Here is a 21,584-nt window from a genome sequence, read left to right as displayed (position 1 = left end):
GACCTAACAAGAGGGAAGAAATAGAAAACTATGAAAATTCATACTGAATAAAACCTGTAACTATTCCTGATTTTAAAAAAACATTAAAGCTATAAAAGGGCCTTTCCAAATATAATAAATAATAATACACTATACACTGAAAGTCAAAAATCAACATTTTGCGTTCTTTTAAAAAAGCAACAGGATAAGGATAGCCTAGACACTACTCCTACTTAACATAGCAGGAAAAATGCTTGTAACAGTTATCAGGGAAGGAAAATGACAATAAGAAGCATAGGCATGGAAAAGTACCACTTTTTTGTTTTTGTTTTTTAAATAGATTCTATGACATTCACATAGAAAATGATAAACAGACAATTTCTAATGCTAAAAATGGAGATAGAGGATAAAAACACAAAACAAAGCCACAAAAAGCATTCAATAATTCATTAAAAGCATATTAGTTGAATGTACATTTGGTGCCAGGCATTCTTAATGAGCTAATGCTAAATATCTAGAAAACGCCATGAAAAGATTAAAGTATCAAAATAAGTGATGTGTATTAATTTATTTCAGGGTAGAAGATTTATTTAAAGAGAATAGTATAATGTTCCTTGAAGCAATAAAGGAAGACACAAGTAATTGGGCAAAAATTATACTGGGTTCCTCATTGGAAAGACTAAATATTGAAAAATAAAAGTAAGTTCTAAATGAAATATAGATTTAGTGTAATATCAATTAAAATGATTACAAGTTTTTAAAAAACTTGACAAATTGATGGTAATCATAGCAATAACAACAATAATAACATTTATGAGCACTAACTGTGTATCAGGGAATGATCTAACTTAACTTTTATATATTATCTCACTCAACAATGACAACAAACTTGTGAGGTGGGTACGTTTATTTTCCCTATTTTATAAACAAGGAGACTAAATCTTGCTTTGAGATATTTTAACTTGCTTAAAGTCACACAGCTGAGAAGCAGGTTTCAAATTGGAACTGCTTTCTTCAATAGGCACTATAGCACGACTTCTAGAGTAGTGCTGTCCAAATGAAGCATCACGCAAACCATATATATAAATGTGTTTTATAATTGCCATATGAAAAAAAATTAAGGAAAAAGAAATAAGTGAAATTAATTTTAATAATATATTTCTATTTAACTCAATATATCCAAAATACTATCATTTCAATATGTAATTTATATAAAAATTATTGATGAGATATTTTGTATTCTTTTTTCATATTAAGTCCTTGAAGTCCAGTGTGTATTTTACACTTACAGCACATATTAATTTGGACTCTATTTTTCATCAGAAATACTTAAATTACATAAAATTTACAGTTGAAAAGTAAGTACTCCCATCAGACAGAGGCAATCATCAAAACTGCTGGGTGTGGCCTTCACCAATGAAACAGAATAGAAATTCTAGAAAATCCTTTAAATGTCTGGCAGTTCCTCAAAATACTAAACATGGAGTACCAACATGGTCCAGCAGTTCTACTGCAGGGTATATACCTTAGAGAAATGAAAATATAAGTCCACACAAAAACTTGCATGTGAATATTTCTAGCAGCATTATCCCTAACAGTCCAAAAGTAGAAACAACCCAAATGTTCATCAACTAATGACATGGATAAATGAAATACAATATTTCACAACAGGATATTCAGCAATGAGAAGGAATGAAATACTGATACGTGCTATAACCTGAATGAATCTTGAACATGTTGTGCTAAGTGAAAGAAGCCAGACACAAATAACCACATATTGTATGATTCTATTTCTGTGAAATATCTAGAACAGACTAATCTATAGAGACAGAAAGTAAATTAGCAGTTGCCTAGGGCTGGGGGTGGGAGGTTTGAGAGGAAATGGGGAGTTACTGCTAATAGCTATAGGGTTTCTTTATGGGGTGATGAAAATCTTCTATGGTGATGGTTGCACATCTCTGTGAATACACTAAAAATTATTGAATAGTACACTTTAAATGAGTGAATAGTATGGCATATAAATTGTACATCAATAAAACAGTTAAAATAAATAAAAATTTAAAAATAATATTCTGGGGGGGAGCTTATAATACAAATGTATGAAGAATGTGCATAAACACACATGGTAAATGCCCAGGTCTCACATGTTCAAAGAAAATGAATTCACAGTTTCTCATGAAGAAATAAAGCTGGTAAATAATATAGAAAATGTGCAGCTTTATTAATTCAAGAAGCGCAACTGAAAGGGCTACATAGTACTACTGTGTGTCTACTAAAGTACCAAATATGAATAAAAATACTAAGGCCCAACATGTATTGGCCTAAAGATTTAAGGATGACAATATAAATTGGCTATTCAATCTGTCTAGGAGATAATTGGGGAAATTGTAATAAGAATTTAAAATCTGATTATTCTCTTTGACCTTCTATTACGATTTTGAGTGTTATACTTCAAGTCAGGACCCCATAAAAAATGTGATGTTATTTATACTAGACTATGAATTTCTAGAAGCCCAGGGTGGCATCTATTCATCTCTATGTCCCCTGTGCCTAGTAAATTCCTAAAACAGAGTATGAGCTCAAAAAACCCTGGCTCTTAAATATTCAAAAATATTAATCACAGCTTTATTTAGTGCGAACACTAGAAACCACTAGAATAGTGAAAACACTAGAAACCACCCGATGGGGGATAGATAAGCTAAACACAGCAAAGAATTACCCCAAAGACTCCACATCAAAATGTATCATAGGCCTCTAAACTTCAGACGTGTGAGGAAGCACAGCACAGAAAATGCCCTTCCAGAGCATACTGTAAGCTGTGGTAGAACCCTCTTCCTAAGTGAGGGCTGGGATTATTACTCTGTCCCCTACAATTCCCCATCACCCACAGAACAAAAGTCAAACTCTTCAGCCTTGCCCTCATGGACCTGTGGCCTCAGTCCCTGGCCAGCATCCACCTACCCGCTCCCCTTCCCAGGCCTTCACTCCAGACTAATCTTACCTGCTATACCAGTTATATCCTGGGCTCATGCAGCTGCCACTGTAGCAAAGTGTGAGGCCAAGTCAAGGTCCAGCTCAAATGCCACATCTTCCTTCTCTGATTTCCTGGCTAGACATATGTTCTCTCATCTCAGGGTTCTGTCTATCTCTCATGGCCCAGAGCACTTCAACCTTTATTTAAAGCTATCTGAATCCATGTATTATTGCCCTTAATAGACTGCAGATTTCCTAGAAGCAGAAACTACATTTCATCTACCTCTGTATTTCTCACGTTGTAAGTGAAGATCTTTGCTCGCAGGAAGCATCAGTGCTTACTGGGTAAATAAATGAGCAAAACACTGTACATATACAACATGATACTGCTAATACAGTTGTACCTCTAATACAATTAGCATGAGGTGAAAATGCATGTATAACCACTAACAAATAACAATTTGAATATAAGCAGCTGAATTCAAGCTTGTCATTTTCTTTTGTGTTTGCTTAACTTGATCTACAGCTCAGCCCTATGACTATTGTCCTAATCAGGACTCATCTTCTCCATGTCCTGCAGGACATGAACAAGCTCAATAAATGGTACCAGCTCAGTAAACAGTACCATGAAGATGATGATAATTGCTCAAGACAGATTTCTACAGTCATCCTTGACTTCCCCCCCATCTCTCATGTCATATCATTTACAATAAATACCAAAAGATCTCTTAAAATGTTCATTTCTTTCCATCTCCATAGCCACCATTCAATTTTAAACCTGCATCACCAGTCCTGCTGTCAGAATTCTGCAGTAGGCTCCTAACTGGTCTCCCCACTCTTCGTTGTTGTCCCTCCTAAATGATTTTCCATCCAGCAGCCAAACTGATTTTATAAATGCAACCCTATTCATATGTCTCCCTGACTGAATGGCCTAATTCAAAATCCTGAATATGGCTTAATACAGTCCCTGCTCATCACTCCAGCCTCTAAGACCAAGCCATTCTAGCCAAACTAGTCTCCTTTGAGTTTCTCAAACACACTGGCATTTGGACAAGCTCTGCCCTCTGCCCAGAATATCTCCCTCACCTCCAACGCTTTCTCTCTCTCTACTTCCCCAGTATATCCAATCATGCACTCTACTTGCCAAGCTCCTACCTAGTCTTTTGGTTTTGGGTGGAAATATCTCTATCTGCTAAACACACCTATAGACTGGTGCAAAGTCTCCTGTCCTCTCTAAACTGTAGTTTGTGTAGCAAGAACTGCATATTTCTTGTCCCATGTGCTGAACTCGATGTTAGCCATACAGTAAGACTTAATAATTGTTTGGAGAAAGAACAAATCTTACTGCAGGGTTTCAATAGAATCCGTTTTGATGCTATTCAAAAGGGTAGACTAGGCTATCTGACACTTTCCATTTGGAAGGATGCCCTCCTTCAACAATGGTGAACAAATGACACCCCACTGTGTTGACTAATCCCTGGACAGTGTCAGTGGCTTTGGCCAAAAGTCTGGATTTGACATTTTCCCCAAAGGCCATGTTTCTAGCTTTTGTTTGGAAAGGGATTACCTAAGTACATGACCAAACCGTGGCCTCTCCTCATAGAGAACATTTAATATTTGACAGTAAACTGAAGGAAATAATCTCTGTAACAACATTTCCTCCTCTAAAGCATTTTATAAATATCAGACTAAACACTGATCTAAAAACATCTGTCTGCTGCCTTTGCAATGGCTTCAATCCATAAATCTGAGGTCATTTCTGTGGTCTTAGACTGGAAGAATTTAAGACCTGTAGTTACACTAATAAAATTCATATCAGATAACTGGATCTACCCTAAAGCAGAACCAGAAAAGCCATGTTAAATTTATCACAAAAACAGTCTCGGGTAGACTAATTCTATATTTTATGGGTCATAAGTTTACATTGAACTGATCAACAATACTGAAAAGGAAAAATACCAGATGAATCCTGATTATGCTTCAAATATTTTCTGGCTTTTTATCTGCTTTCTGATATATTGGAAAATATATTTACCTCTATCCTGTAACAACAAAGAATTTACCTTCAAGTTCCAGCAGAATATGGAGAAACTATTTTGAATCTATATTTAAATACTTTATTATGTTCAGCTTGAATGATTTTAAAAGCTAAATCTGGTATAAACTGGATTTTATAATTTAAAGTCTATTCAAAGAAAGCAGAAATAGAGGCAGCAGTCTGTACCAGAAAGAATTCAGCATGTAGTCACAATCATAGGAATATGCTTGTGCTTATCACAATTTCTAGGGGGCCACTCAATGCAGATATTGTGAGTATAGTGCTCCCACAGTTGAGAGGAGAAAATTCTTCCATTATTAATTTAAAAAGGGGATGTATGAAATAATGGCAACTCTGCAGACGTAATTTGGAAGCCTTCCAGACTGTTCTTCTCAAATCTTTCCACTTTTGTCCATGGGTCAAGAAGCAATAAAAAATTAGTACCTGAGGCTGGGCACAGTGGCTCACACCTGTAATCCTGGCACTCTGGGAGGCCAAGGCAGGAGAATCACTTGAGCTCAGGAGTTCAAGATCAGCCTGAGCAAGAGCAAGACCCCGTCTCTACCTTAAACAGAAAAATTAACCAGGTGTGGTGACAGGCGCCTGTAATCTCAGCTACTTGAGAGGCTGAGGCAGGAGGACTGCTTGAGCCCAGGAGTTTGAGATTGCAATGAGCTATGATGATGCCACTGCACTTTAGCCTGGGCAACAGAGTGAGAGCCTGTCTCAAAGAAAAAAAACAACAACAACAACAAAAAAAAAAAACCCTCTAATACCCTAGGGTGCATAAAAGTTATCAATTTGTTTCGTAATGTTTGGAAATGGACACAGTTATTTTTGACCAATTTACCCCTAGACAATTCACCTAAGGGCCAGAAATAAAGTTTAAATTTTATGGAAAAAAATGCCAATTATAAGAAAAGTAAGTACAAATGGCTGAAATGATTAGAGGTTTTTAAAAGTCTGAAAACAACAGAATTGTTAAAATATGCATGTAAAATTATATGAGTACAGATGTACTTCTATGTTTCCTTTTTATGGACTGTAGAAAATATTTCAGTGTATTAATACTTCCTTCATTTCTTGTCCCAGATAGCAGCAAACTCAGAGCTAGTATTCAAATGCTAAATCGTAGCATTTGAACGGTTGCAACCTAGTTGGTTTGCAACCTGTATATAACATTTCCATTTCTTTAATTTTCCTACATGTTAGAAGACTGTCAGCCGTCAAAATTTCCTTTTGGAGGAAAGATGGATGGACATTTTAAATATATTTTAATAAGTAAGATAGTCCCTTACTATGAAAGGCCTTAATCCATAAAAATGTATTGAGCATCTATGACATATGATGCACTCTATCAGGGCTGAGGATACTTCGTAAAACAAGACAGTCATGATCCCTGTGTCATATATGACAGGAAGGTTGGAGGAGAAGGATCATACAATAAAACAGGGGAGGTGACAATGAATAAATAAGTAAATATACACATTATTATAAAGTGTCAGCAGGAGGTAAGTACTCAGGAGGAAACAAACAAGAGGATGGACCCACTGTGCCTTAGGTAGACAGGAAAGGCCTCTTAAGGAAAGTGATGTTTAAGCTTAACCTGAAGAATAATGAGCTGCCATAAAAAGAAAAAGAACTTTCTAGGCCAACTGAACAGCAGAGCGCCTGAGATAGGCAAGAGCTTGATTAGTTCCAGGAACTGAATGGAAGCAAAACAATGGAGAACGGTGAGCAAGGAAGCAAGAGGAACAAGACGAGGTGGGAGAGTTGGGCTGGGGCCAGATCATGAGGAGACTTGCAGGCTGTGGCAAAGTGGTAGGTGAGGGCTTGGGGTGTGACGAGGTGGCGTAGAACTGGGGGCTAGTGTAGACAGGAACGTTTTACATTTTGAAAAGTCCACTATAGCTGTAGGGTGAATAATCAGCTGGAACAGGGAAACGGTAAGGAAGTGACCTTGGCAGTGCTCCCAAAGACAGGTGGATAGATCTATGTCTGATGGCAAACTGACAGGAGCAGCTGATGGGGTGTATGCAAGGGCTTCAAGGATTCAGGATGTCTCCCAGGTTTCTATCTTTGTTTTTTTTTGAGACAGAGTCTCACTTTGTTGCCCAGGCTAGAGTGAGTGCTGTGGCGTCAGCCTAGCTCACAGCAACCTCAAACTCCTGGGCTCAAGTGATCCTACTGCCTCAGCCTCCCGAGTAGTTTGGGACTACAGGCATGCGCCACCATGCCCGGCTAATTTTTTCTATATATATTAGTTGCCCAATTAATTTCTTTGTATTTATAGTAGAGACGGGGGTCTCGCTCTTGCTCAGGCTGGTTTTGAACTCCTGACCTCGAGCAATCCGCCCGCCTCGGCCCCCCAGAGTGCTAGGATTACAGGCGTGAGCCACCTTGCCCGGCCCTCTCAGGTTTCTTGATTAAGCAACTGGCTGGTAGGAGGTACCATTTATTCTACTCCTGGGAAATGTAATTATTTACCCCAAACTTAGCTTTTTTGGTTATTGGTCATTTTCAAGTAATCTGAAAACACCAAAGTTACAGGATTAGAGATGAGAAGCAATTTAAACAAGGCTACATGTGATTTATCCTAGAAACACAGAAATGATGTCTTCCATGGGCACTGAAAAGAACCTTTCTCCCTTCTCTTTCTTAAGCACTTGAAAAGCAAAACTCTCTAGACGCATGGCAAGATGTTTAATGTCATTAGCCATCAGGGAAATATAGATCAAAACCACAGTGAGATACCAATCTACACCCACTAGGATGGCTACAATAAAAAAGACAGATAATAATAGCAAGTGTTGGTAAAGATGTGGAGGCACTGGGACCCTCACACACTGCTGGTGGAAATCTAAAATGGTACCGCCACTTTTGAAACCAGCCTGGCAGTTCCTCAAAAGACTAAACATAGAGTTATCATATGACCCAACTATTCCACTCTTAAAGTATATACTCAAGAGAAATGAAAACATATCTTCAAACAAAAACTTTGACACAAATATTCATTGCAGCATTTTTCATGATAGTCCCAAAGTAGAAATAACTATAAGGTTTAGATTATATATATTATATATATGTGTGTGTGTGTAAAATTTGAGTTTATATATCTACCCCAATGTTTATATCAACTGATGAATGGACAAAGAAAATATTCCACAATGGAATATTATTTTGGCAATAAAAATGAAATACTGATCCATGTTATAGCATGGATAAACTTTAAACACATCATGCTAAGTGAAAGAAGCCAGTAACAAAAGACCACATATTGTATGATTCCATTTATGTGAAATATCCAGAATAAGCAAATCTATAGCGATAGAAAGTAAATTATTGATTACTTGGAACTAGGGGAGGGGTGAATGGAAATGACTGCTAATGGGTATGGGATTGCTTTTCGGATTATTGAAAATATTCTAAAATTACATTGTAGTGACAGTTATACAATTCTGTACATATACTGATATATACTAAAAATCATTGAATTATACACTTTAAATGGGTGAATTTTATGGTACATGAAATACATCTCAAAAAAAATGTGGGAAAGAACTTGCTAGAGGTATTTTTCATTAGCTTTCATTTATGTTCTGTGAGAGAAGCAAGATGTTAAAGGGTTCCAAGGTCAAATATATAGGCAGCATCAAGTTAAACAGGTCTCTTTTCTGAAGGCTTCTCCGAGCCTTTAATTCATATTATGTGCATAATAAATCACCAATATGGGGTAGAAGTGGGATATAGGCTGCATTATGTCCCAAACATCTGGCCACAGAACCGTTTTTAGTGGAGCAGCATCACACAGGACTAGGACTGCAGAGCCCACTCTGGGAAACCAAGCGCTTAGCAATTTCCCATTCACTCATCAAGCACTACTTGACCCCTACAATGCTCCTGCAACTCAATCACTTCTGGGCCATAGAGATGAGGTCAGTACTTTCTTGAACTCACAGAAAGCAGGTCTAGAAGAAAGAAAGGGAATGCACTCAAATAAGTTGAACACATCGGGAGAAGCACAATGTTAATGCTATGAACCAAATACTGTGGGGCCCGGTGAGAGAGGTTAATTCTGACTGTGAGAACTGGAGAACCCTTCATGGAAGACCCAGCACTTCAGCCAGGCCTTCAACTGGGAGTCAGCTGTGGACACATAGAGATGGGGGGAAAGGATCCAGCAGGGGAACTCAGGTCCCAGGGATAAAGGGGAGGAGGGGGTGTGTTTGTCATGAGAGAACAATGAGTAGTTCACTTTAGCTTGAATATGAATGAAACATAGTAAGACAAACAGCTGTAAAACATTGTGGGTTGATCTTTAAGAGCCTTGAAATGTTAAACCCCCAAAATATTAATATTTAAACTTCATCCTCTATGAAATGGAGACCCATGGCAGTGGGAGTAATCCTAAATAAGTTGCTCTTTGAGCCTTAGGGGTTTAATCTGTAAAATGGGGCTCATTCTACCAGCCTTATCTGACCTCCCTGTGTGAGCATCAGAGAACTTGGCCACAGGGCAGTGTAGCCCTGCGCAAATATTATTACTCAGCAGCAGAACAGCTGTTTCCAGTTCCTTCAGAAGAATGTGTGTCTCAGAAACACCTGACACATGATATTTCATCTCTATGTCAGGGCCAGATGGGAAATCTGAGATGGAAAATGAATGCTTTGAAATAGAACATATTTTAAAGTTCTCCTGTAGCAGTCAAATCAGATCTGTATTTGATTTCGTTTTATTTTGTTTAGAATGAAATAGGGACTGCAAGGAAGGAACAGCTGCTGGAAACAAAGACAGGGAAAGAATATAAACAGCAGATTGCCAGACTTTTACGTCAAGTACTAAGACAGGGAGTGTGTGTGTGTGTGTGTGTGTGTGTGTGTGTGTGCACGTGCGTGCACGCACTCGCGCATGAATGAGAGGGGAAAGATCAAAAAAGTATATGAGTGTGTGTTCTGAAGAGTATACGTATGTGCATGTGTGCCTGAGTATGGATGAGTGTATTTGTGTATACAAATCTGTGTGAGAGCATGCTTGTCTCTGTTAATGTGTGAGTTTGGGGTGAGTGTCTCTGTGTATGCAGGTGCATGTCAGAGGTAGAGGTCCACAGAAAAGGGCACTCCAGCAAAATTGCTGACCTGTTTACATTTCTCCTACCATATGGTATAAGAACAAAGCAAGCTGGAGACAGTGATCCCAAGGTACTGCCAGGACTGGCAAAACTCCTCCTACAGGGACACCAAACCTTTCCAGGTAGAAATCTCTGCTAGCCCAGGAGCCTTACCCGGCTGAGCTGTCCCGGGAGCGCCGAAGCCATCTTGCCACCATTTGTTCTATTCTGTGTGCTTTCCGTGTCTGGAATAAACTGGTCTCCAGCTCTTCCATTTACCTAAAAGGAAGAAGAATGTTCTTAAGAAGCTAACCTAAATACTATAAAGAGGATTCTGGCAAATCAGTATGATATTTCCTGTATTTACCCATTTTAAGACATGCTGTTCAAATAACTAGTGTTTTCCTTCTATCTGAAATCATCATAAATGGGTACTCAATGTCCACAGAATGAACAACTTTAGTAACCCTCTGCCCTAAAGAGAGTCTTGTGATGAACAGTCTGGCTTAATATCTTAAACAGTTAAACACAAGGATGAAAGGATGAAACAATAATATAGATACGGTGTCTCAAACTTTGTGAAGAAATATACCTCACTGTGTGTGTGCTCTGTCCTCTAGCTACCTGTGCAGCCCTGGACAACCCAGTGCAGTTTTGCCTGTGTTGGGAACTACAGGTTCATGAAAGCATTCTTAATCACATTGTATATATCTTCTGAGTGTTGCTTCTTTTGCTCAATATTTTATATTTAATTTTTGAGTAGGTAATTCACTTGCATGATTCAACATGAACCTATAAAAAAGATATAGTTAGTGTACTGTGCTCTTATAGATTTGTTAAGAGGGTAGATCTCATGTTCTGTGTTCTTATCAAAATAAAAAATATATAGACAGTGAAAAGTCTCTCTTCTATCCCTACTTGCCCCCATCCACCTAGTTCTCATGTCCACACATAATCACTGCTCTTGTTCTCTATTTGTCCTTCCAGAATTTCTTTATGCCTATACAAGAAAATATAAATATAAGGTATTGCATTTCTTCTTCTTAACACAAAGGGTAGTACACCATGCACATTGTTCTGTATCATGCTTTTCTCTCCTTAGCATATATATCCTTGATATCTTTCCACATCAGTAAATAGAGTGCCTCTTCATTCTTTTTGACAACTACTGAATATTCCATTGTATGAATGTACTGTAATTTTAAAAGTAGTCCTCTGTTGACAGACATTTGGGTTACTGCCAATCTTTTGCTACTATAAATAATACTGCAATGTGTTATTTTGTACATATATCATTTAGCACATACATGCTAAATGATATATGTACAACATATATAAATTAACATATTACATATAGCAAGTATGTAATTATATATACGGATAAGTTCTCAAGTTTCAAACTGCTAGGTCAAAAGTTACATGTATCTGTGCTTTGATAGATAGATATTGAAAAGGTACCGAGAAAATATACTAATGTGCTTGAGATTAAAGTCTCACAAAGCAATATGTATTAATATTTTTCTATTTTACTTTTTAAAATACTAGTCTCAACTCACTAATTTCATAATCCAATAAATAATCATACAATATAAGATATAGCATTGGAAAATAAACATGGATACAAAGCAAATAAAAAAGAATTATAAGAGACTAAATGGCTTAACACTACACAAATAAATATATTTGAAACTTTGATGACATGGATGGCTTTCAAGGAAAATATAAATTATCTAAGATGACCCTAGAAGAGATAGAAAATCTACAAAGACAATTATCATAGAAGTGAAATTTGTTAAAGAGCTAATCTCCCCCCCTAAAAAAGCCAGGAACAGCAGACAGGTTCAAAGGTAAATTCTTATACATCTATATGAAGCGCACCCTAATGATTTTTTTATTTTAAATAATCTTTTATTTCAGAATACTTTTAGATATATGAAAAGGTTGCGAAGATAATACAGAGTGCCCATATACCCTTCATTCAACTTTCCCTAATATTAACATCTTACATAACCATTGTACCTTTATCAAAATTAAGAAATTAACATTGGTACAATTCTATTAACTAAACTACAGACTATATTCAAATTTTACCAGTTTTTCCACTAATGTTCCTTTTCTGTTCCAGGGTCCAATTGAGGATACTATGTTGCCTTTAGGCAGCTTAGTTAATTTTTTCCCCAATGCTATTTTGACTATTCTAGATCATAAAGAAGGAAAGTTTCCAAATTCTTTTTAAAGAGGTAGCAGAACATTGATACCAGTTCTGGCAAAACAATACCATAAAGTAAAAATACAGTTTCCCTTACAAATATAAATCTACTACATAAAATATTAGCAAATAGAATCCAGCAACAGTTAACAGAGTAATAGTGGGATCTATATCAGGGGTCCAAGGAAAGAGAACTAACCAGGATATAAAAATGAAAAGAGACCCTGGTGTGGTGGCTCACACCTGTAATTCCAGGGCTTTGAGAGGTTGACAGGAGACGATTGCTTGAGGCTAAGAGTTCAAGACCAGCCTGGACAACATGGGAAGACCCCCACCCCCCCAAAAAATGTTTAAATTAGCTGGGCATGGTTAAGGCACACCTGTAGTCCCAGCTACCCAGGAGGCTGAGGCAGGAGGATTCCTTGAGCCCAGGAGTTCTAGGCTGCAGTGAGCTATGATCATTCTACTGTACTCCAGCACTCCAGCCTGAGCAATAGAGCAAGACTCTGCCTCTTAAAAGAATAAAAAATTAAAAAAAGGACATCCAAACTGATCACTTTGAAAACCTGGACATGTTTTTCAGGCAAATGGAAGGCAAATACAAATTAATGGATTAAAAAGCTAGCATGGACATACGCTGCAACCAATAATAAATTCCATTTAGATCAAGTGATACTGCAGTCTAGCTTTGTTTTACTATGGGGACCTCAGCCTTGAATACTGTCCTTAGTTCTAGACATCTCACTTTTTAAAAAAGTATAAAAGGCTGCTCTGAAGGTAGTGAGTTATCTGAATTGATTGGTCACAATCAGTTACAGGTTAAACTTGTTCTACTCTTTCCTCCCTTCTCACTACTGTACTTGACTAGTCTTTAAAAAAAAGTATAAAAGGAATAATAGAGAATAGATTTCTGATTAAAGGTGGTGAATTGAAACAATGTCTTAATCTCTTCTTCTAAATCCTATAAATCCCAGTAAAGAAATAAAAAAGGTATAAACCCATAGGATAGTGAATACAGGAGAGAAGACAACAACAGATAAGAGATGTCAACAATGTTTGGAAGAGAGGTAACTGAGTTTACAGAACAAAGGAAACAGAAACCTATGTGCCATCAGAAAGGGATTCTGATGAAAAATGACCTGATTGCCCAATGGCTCAGGAATTAGAGGCATTAGAGGGAAAGAATATAAACAGCAGATTGCCAGACTTTTACGTCAAGTACTAAGACAGGGAGTGTGTGTGTGTGTGTGCGCGCACACACACAAGAAAAAGCAGGTACAAGAAAAAGCAGGTACAAGAAAAAGCAGGAATGAGGCATAAGGCTGAAGAGATGGTGACAGGTCTTTGTAGGCAGCAGTTGTATTCACATCCCCGACCCCACCCCACTTTCCCACCTAGACAACTATCCCTTTTTTATCCTCCTGGAGACATGATGTTTATTTGCTGGAAAAATCAAATAAGAGGAACTTGGGGAAACTAGGCACAATAGAGGGTACAGGAATCAAAATAGAAGGATTAAGTAAAACTCTCTTTACTGCATGACAAGACCTCTAGCCCCTTCCTTTGCCCAGTTCTCAGAATACAGTCAGCTAAGACTTTATGTCCTGCTATGGATTGAATGTGTCCCCCAAAGCTTAATTCCCAATACAACAGTATTGAGAAGTGGGATCTTTAAGAGATAATTAGGTCATGAGTGTTCTCCTCTCACAAATGATTAATGCCATTCTTGTGGGAATGGGTTAGTTATTGAGGGTGTGGTTTCCTGATAAAAGGATGAGTTCAGCCCCCTTCCACATTCTCTTGTCCTTTCACCTTCTGCCATGGGATGACACAGCAAGAGGCCCTCACAAGATGCCAGCACCTTGATGTTGGACTTCCCAGCCTCCAGCTCTGTGAGAAATAAATTTCTTTTCTTATTTTCTTTTTTTGTTGAGACAGAGTCTCACTCTATTGCCCTGGCTAGAGTGCCATGGCGTCAGCTTAGCCCACAGCTACCTCAAATTCTTGGGCTCAAGTGATCCTCCTGCCTCAGCCTCCTGAGTAGCTGGGACTACAGGCATGCTCCACCATGCCTGGCTAATTTTTTCCATATATTTTTAGTTGTCTAGCTAATTTCTTTCTATTTTTAGTAGAGATGGGGTCTTGTTCTTGCTCAGGCTGGTCTTGAACTCATGACCTCAAGCGATCCTCCTGCCTCAGCCTCTCAGAGTACTAGGATGACAGGCATGAGCCACCATGTCCGGCCAATTTCTTTTCTTTGTAAATTACCCAGTTTGTGGTATTCTATTATATCAACACAAAACAGACTAAAACAAATCTCAAACATGAGATTAGAAAATCCTTCTCTGGATACCTGAATAGCACCAGAGAAAAGACCTTCAGATATTGGCATTTTCAGGATTTCCCCCAGTGAAAAAGCAACTTACTACCAGCTCACCCTGCATTGAAATCTATTCATCAATGAGCCCGACCCAACATATGAAGCTTCTAATCATTTGTTTTTACTGCTTTACTTTTACCTATGAATGGATATTTAAGGAAAGACTGCATTATGAAAAACAGATCAAATCAGAAAAAAATCAGAAGAAACAGAGACAATGCAGGAAATAGAAAAAAATTTTAATCTATAATTTAAATCCTCAAAAAGATAAAGTATTATATCCATGAAACAAGAAGAGATTTTTTTTTTAAAGGAACTATCAGAGAGTAAGAATGAATACTTGGAAATTAAAAATAAGACAGCTGGAATAAAAAGTTCAATTAAAAAAGTGAAAAATGTAGTCAATGAAAAATGGTAGACAGAGTACCCAAAAGCCAAAGACAGAGAAAACACAAAAGACTATAAATGTGTAATATCAATCCAGGAGGTCCAATATTCATCTAATAGAGGTTCTAGAAGTAGAAAATAAAGGAAATGGAGGTAAGGAATTTGTCAAGTAATTTAATAAAATTTCCCTGAAGAACCTAAACTTTCAGATTAAGAACATGTACTAATTGGCCAGCCTAATGGATGAAAAAAGATTCACATCAAGGAATAACATTGTAAAATTTCAGAAACTAGAAGCAGAAAGTATCTTCAAAATTTCCAGAAAGAGAACCCATTCTACTAAGTGAAGTATCTCAAGAATGGAAAAACAAGCACCACATGTACTCACCAGCAAATTGGTATTAACGGATCAACACCTCAGTGGACATATAGAAGTAACATTTATCGGGTGTTGGGCAGGTGGGAGGGAGGAGGAGGGGATGGGTATATACAAACACAATGAGTGAGACGTACATTTGGCGGATGGTCACGCTTGAGGCTCTGACTTGACTAGGGAGGGGGAGATGGGCAATATATGTAACCTTAACACTTGTACCCCCATAATACGCTAAAATAAAAAAAAATTTCCAGAAAGAAAAAAAAAACATACAAACAATTGAGAATAAAAACAGCTTTCTATTTCTCAGTAACAACAATGGAAGTTGGAAGACATTGAAGCCAGGCCTTCAAATCTCTGAAGGAAAATAATTTTTAATCTATAATTCTATACCCAAACTACCAATCAAGTAGTAAAAACACTTTGAGATATTCAGGTCTCCAAAAATTCACTTTTCATAACCCTTTTTAGGGGTGCTAGGAGAGGGTGTGCTCCTGCAAAAATAAATAAAAAAGAAATGAGATCCAGGAAATTGGGGATGAAATACAGGCAAGAGGCACAAGTAGCATGCAGGATGACTGTGAAGGGATGCACTGTACTAACACCTGTGTGAAAGAACTAGACAGCAAGCTGGGGATATTTGTGCATTAAGACGGAGGTCTTAGGATAAAGAAACAGGCACGCATAGATTATCTGATGTGTTTGTGTAGAAAATTTCACTGAAAGGCTGTCAGAGGGTGTGGGAGAATTAGCAGTAAGTACATGAAAAGTAAACAAGTCAAAAACAGAAGAAATTATGAAACCCAATAAAAACAAAAAGTTGTACAAGAAAGGAAACAAAATCACAGTTCAATACTTGGTTCAGTAATGAACAATATTTACAATGTCATAATAATGTAAAGACTGAAAAATTATCTCTCAAAAACAGTGATATAATGATATTGGGAAGATATGGTAAATGGAAGCTAGTGTAGTAGCATAAGAGCTAAATCCTTATTTGCTATAGCAATTAGATAATGTCCAAACAAATAGGAAATGGTAATATAAACGTATTTCCTCAGAAATATGGAGGAAAATACCAGAGAAAACAGATAGAAGTGCTGGAAGAAGGTTGCTTCTAAGAAGAGAAATTAGAGGCTGAGGAGGAGTAGGGCAGGGACTGCTGATTTCTACGATAAACCCTCAGTAATATTTTATTTTTAAACTATTTCAAACTTACTTTAAAAATTTAAAGTAATACATGCTTATAGTAAAACACACAGAAAAATATAATCAAAATAAAATCACCTATAATTCTACCCCCAAGTTATCAACTTATTTTTTCATTCCTTATCTATGCTTACATATGCATATTTTTAAAATTAAAGTTAGGTGTACTTTTCCCACTATGATTTCATGAACATCATTCCATATTAATATTTAAGCATTTACACCATCATCATTAAAATGGTTATTGGTACTATTTTCTCTGATCATATCATTTATTCAATAAATCTATCATTAGACATTTTTGTCTTTCCAATTTTTATAATAAAAATCCTTATTCAAAAGAGGAGACCAGACCGGAAAAGGAGACCAGATCGGATGAGGAAGAGGAGACCATAAATCTGCATAAAGGATTAGCATTTATTAGACTATGTATAGACCTAGCTACCAACCAAAGTTCCAGACTTAATTCCCAAAAGTTCCCAACAAACTTGGAAAACCTCCAAAGGATCCTTATCTCCCTGTCTTTGTTCATGCCTTTCCAAGTATCTGAAAGGCCTCCTCATCTTCATCTACCATAATCCTACCTTGCCAAAAGGCCTAGTTCATAGGCTTCCTCCTAGAAGGTGTTTGTGGACAGCTGTCCTTGAAGTGATCCATCTCTCCTACCTAATCTTTGGCTGTAAGCACTTAAGACGGGAATCACTCTTAGCCTTACCATATAATTACTGATGTATAGAACATCTCCTCTACGAAGAACATGTATTGGTTTTTGCTTGCCTAATATCTTCTTCCACTTTGAGTAACAGTAACTTGATTTTCCTCTGGTGAACATTCCCTCACTTTTAATCCATATGATTTGGATTTAATCCATATGATTTGGTCAACCCCACTTCGAAATCCAGAGGTAGGGATGTGAGGTAGGCCTATTGAGAGTTATTATAATGGGTTCAGTGAAAGGCAGGTGACTCAATTAAAAGCACTGAGAATTACTCCTAGGACTCTTGATAGGACTATTGGCATAAAAAGCTCTATGTTTGCTACAATTGGATATAAACATGGAGCTATGAGGGCTTTCACGTGGGGAAAAAAATTCCTAAGGATGAAGCCACCCAAGAGCAGGTTATAGAAAGAGACCTAATCTGGAGGCTAACATTGTTGCAAACCCTTGGATCATAGATTCAGCTATTCTTGAAACTATTAATAGAAGTAATCTGCCTAGGACAAATAAATTCTGTCCCCTACCCACATTCTCTTTTTTTCCTTTAAAGCTAGTTTTGTTGGGTCTCTGTACTGTAGAATTGAAAGATAGGAACACATCCTCAATTTGTTTATGAACTTTAAGGGGCCAACGGCCTGATCTTTTTTAACTTTACATCTCTTAGCATGGTGCCTGGTAAGACAGAGGATCCTTGAGGTGTGATGATTGATTTATTAATCTCACCTTCCCTGAGCACCTACAATGAGCTGAGGTAAGCACTGGAACCACAAGGAATAATTAGACATACTCCTTGCCCTCAAGGAGTTCTGAATTTAGTACAAGGAGGAAGTATGAAAAATAAATACTTTATAATATAACTTGGGCTATAATAGAAATCTGAGCAAATTTTTGTGGGATTCCAGAGTTTTGGAGGTTTGGGGAGATGGGATGTGGGAAGGCTCCACAGAGGAGGTGGCATCTGAGTCGAGTTCTTAAAGAACAAATAGAAGTTTCTAGGCAGAGAAGTGGGCATGGGGAAAAGGCATCCCAGAGATGAGGTATTCCAGGTAGAGAGAATAAGATTACATATTAATAATTATAAAATTAATAATAATATCACCATCCCTTGTTCTTCCCATCACCTCTTCATAAGCTCCTTCCTCTTCTTTTCCTCTGCCTCATCTATCAGTGAAACCACCCTAGTGGTTAAGAGCACAGGCTCTGAGCTCTGAAAAATTTTGGTTCTGCCAGATGGGGTGCCTCATGCCTATAATCCCAGTGACTCAGGAGGCTAAAGTGGGAGGATCACTTGAGCCCAGGAGTTTAAGACCAGCCCAAGCAACATGGTGAGATCCTATCTCTACAAAAATAGAAAACTTAGGCGGGTGTGGTGGTGCACAGCTATAGTCCCAGCTACTTGAGAGGCTGAGGCAGGAAAATCACTCAAGCCCAGGAGTTGAAGGATGCAATGAGCTGTGATGACACCACTGCATTCTAGCCTGGGCAACAGAGCAAGACTTTGTCACAAACAAACAAAAAGATTTGGTCTGCCACTTACTACACACATGACCTTGAGCAAAATCACTTACATTTTGCAAATAAGGACAATAGTGTATTTGCCTTATAAGACTGTCAAGAACATTTAAAAAATTACAAATATAAAGAATGTGCCTGGCACAAGGTAATTCTCAAGAAAAAAAATCCCTATTCATGGCAAATGGCTACTTCCCAGTTATTTTCTCAAAATAAATTCCTAGAAGTAAAATTATTGAATCTAAGCATATGTTCATTTTTAAGAATTTGGATGTATATTGTCAAATTGCTTCCAAGAAGCTACCAATCTGTACTCCTGCCAGGATAGACTTTTATAAACACTGAATATCATAATTTAAAAAAATACTTGTCAATAGGATGAATATTATTGACTTAAATGTTTATATTCTGAAAAACACAGAAGACAAAAGTAAATATCCACATTCTCATAAAAATGAGATATTATCATTTAAAAAATAATTTGCTAATGGGATGGAAAGTAGCATCCAATTATGGGTTTAAATATATATATACATTTTGAGAAATATAGAAAACAAAGGTAAATATCACACATAAGTTCATCACATTAAAAATTATATAAAATAAGCATCCTTCTTCAAGTATCTAATCCATCTCATCAGAAGTTAATGCAGTTAACAACTTGGTATATATTCATACTAACTTTACCCTAAATTAATAGAGACTTCTATTGTATATACTAAAATGTATTTTCTACAAAAATACAATGTTATACTCAGTGGTCTTTACTTTGCATTTTTTAACTTGTGAATATATCATGGACATCTTTCTAATTCAGAACTCACAATACCTCTGATTTGAAGTTATTTGATTACTAGCATATCTCAACATTTTTCATATGCGGTTGGCCATTTGTATTTATTTTTTTTACTTCCATTTCTGATTTTTCCTTATTATTCTACTTTTCTATGTTTGCCTTCTTGTTAACAATTTGTAAAAGCTGTTTTATAATAAGGATTATTTAATGTTCCTTTGCCAGGGACATGAAAGTCATATCATATTTCTGTGACACTTACCATGGAAGATCCAGAATGTAAGTTCTAGTGTCCTGACAATACAGAGACTAATCACAGGAGACAGAAAAATAAATGTCTAGCAAAGCTCATAGGATATTATTTTTAAATATCAATTGCCTCAGTTGGACCCTCTATAGGATCAAGTCAGCTGGCAGTTCCAGGATATGGATATTAACTTGGTCTGTCTTATACCTGAGCATCACACTTTCAGTACATTTCCATGGGATCTAGGATGGTAGGGAGACTTAAAACCAAGTCAAATGAAGACTCATTGAAAAATGAGAGAATATTTGTTAGTAAAAACCTGGAGCAGCCCATATGATCATGGTTACAAATAGCCAAGGGCTGCCATGTAGAAGACACATATTCTACATGAGTCTGGTATGCAAGACCAGGATTAATAGGGGAATGCCACAGAGAGGCATTAGCTAAGTCTAAGGCAAGATCTTCGTAGTATTCTTTGTGATCTAGGGATAGAATGAGTTTCCTTCAAAATTATTAAGATCCTAGTCACTGAAGATATTCCAGCAGAGGCTGAATAATGAACTCTGCATGGATGTAGAAGAAGGAACATTACAATGGAGTACAGGGACACATCCATGGAGTATATGGACCAGATGACTTCTACAGTTTCTTTCATCCATGCAAGTTGAGGTCTCCACCAGATCTAGGAGTGAGGCAAGATGGTATCTGTTGTAGTCTGTCTTGAAATTCAAAGCCCCATATCACTCAGAGTAGTTGGAAATCCTAACGTCATCACAGCATTGGAAGATGCAGTGTCTGACCTCTACATTGTTTCAGTATCCTAATGACTGCAGAGTTGTCAGGGACGTCAGACATATCCATAAGAAATGAAGACCATCAGCCTTTCCATTTCTTTTGAAGGTCACCAAACTGCAGTAGTAACTTATAGGGGATTGTTAAGAAAACTGCTGCCAAATACAATTTAGCTAATTGATTTCTATAAACATATATGGCTCTAATTAAGAGAATTAATTGGCATTCTATATTAGACTTTGGGTTGGCATGTACCTTCATCCAGGGATCCCCAAAGACTAAACAAATGGCTACAACAACCAAGCCATTAAAAGTGCTCCCTGACTCAGCAAGGTCTGAGCAGGAGAGTTTAAAGTCAAGAGAATGAACTGCTAATGGTTTTAATATTAGCTTCTGGATTGCTGGGCTAATGGAAGAAAATAAAAGCCTATATAAATCCCCAAACATTTGGATCCTTTCTACAATTCCACTGCCAAGAAGTCATCTGGCCTCTAACTGTCCTGTCATTCACTGTCATCTTATTGCTAGAAAGTTTATTTACATAAAGCTGAATCCTACCTCTCTGCAGTAGTGTTGCCCTCTGGCCATCCACCACCATCACCCAGAATAAATTAGCTCCCTCTTCTGTACACCAGCCTTTCTGGATTTGAACACAGAAATCTTATTTTCTTTAAGTTTCCTCTGCCCCAGACTGAAGTTCCTTCAACAGTTCCTTATAATACAGGATTGCTTTAGATCATCCTCCTCTGAGCACACACCAACTTGGCAAAATTCCTTAAAAGGCACAAACCTCCAAACTGAACACACTTCTGGTTGTCTGGAATAAAGTGAATGTGAAAAGGTAAACAGTCTCAAAATATTTTG

The 21,584-nt window shown here is 37.2% G+C and overlaps 1 protein-coding gene across 1 annotated transcript in view; it reads right to left on the bottom strand.

Moving 5' to 3' along the window:
- Window positions 1-21,584, bottom strand: part of FRMPD1 (FERM and PDZ domain containing 1) — a 67,773-nt gene that overhangs the window by 37,540 nt on the left and 8,649 nt on the right. The window contains exon 2 of the mRNA XM_012769069.2: window positions 10,272-10,376. Coding sequence (XP_012624523.2) covers window positions 10,272-10,372 — 101 coding nt within the window. The 5' untranslated portion in view covers window positions 10,373-10,376. The remainder of the gene's footprint in view (window positions 1-10,271; window positions 10,377-21,584) is intronic.

Source organism: Microcebus murinus, chromosome 12 (genome assembly GCF_040939455.1).
Source record: "Microcebus murinus isolate Inina chromosome 12, M.murinus_Inina_mat1.0, whole genome shotgun sequence".
NCBI lineage: Eukaryota > Metazoa > Chordata > Mammalia > Primates > Cheirogaleidae > Microcebus > Microcebus murinus.
The sequence above is the reverse complement of the archived record's forward strand: the minus strand, read 5'-3'. Positions and strand labels throughout refer to the sequence as shown.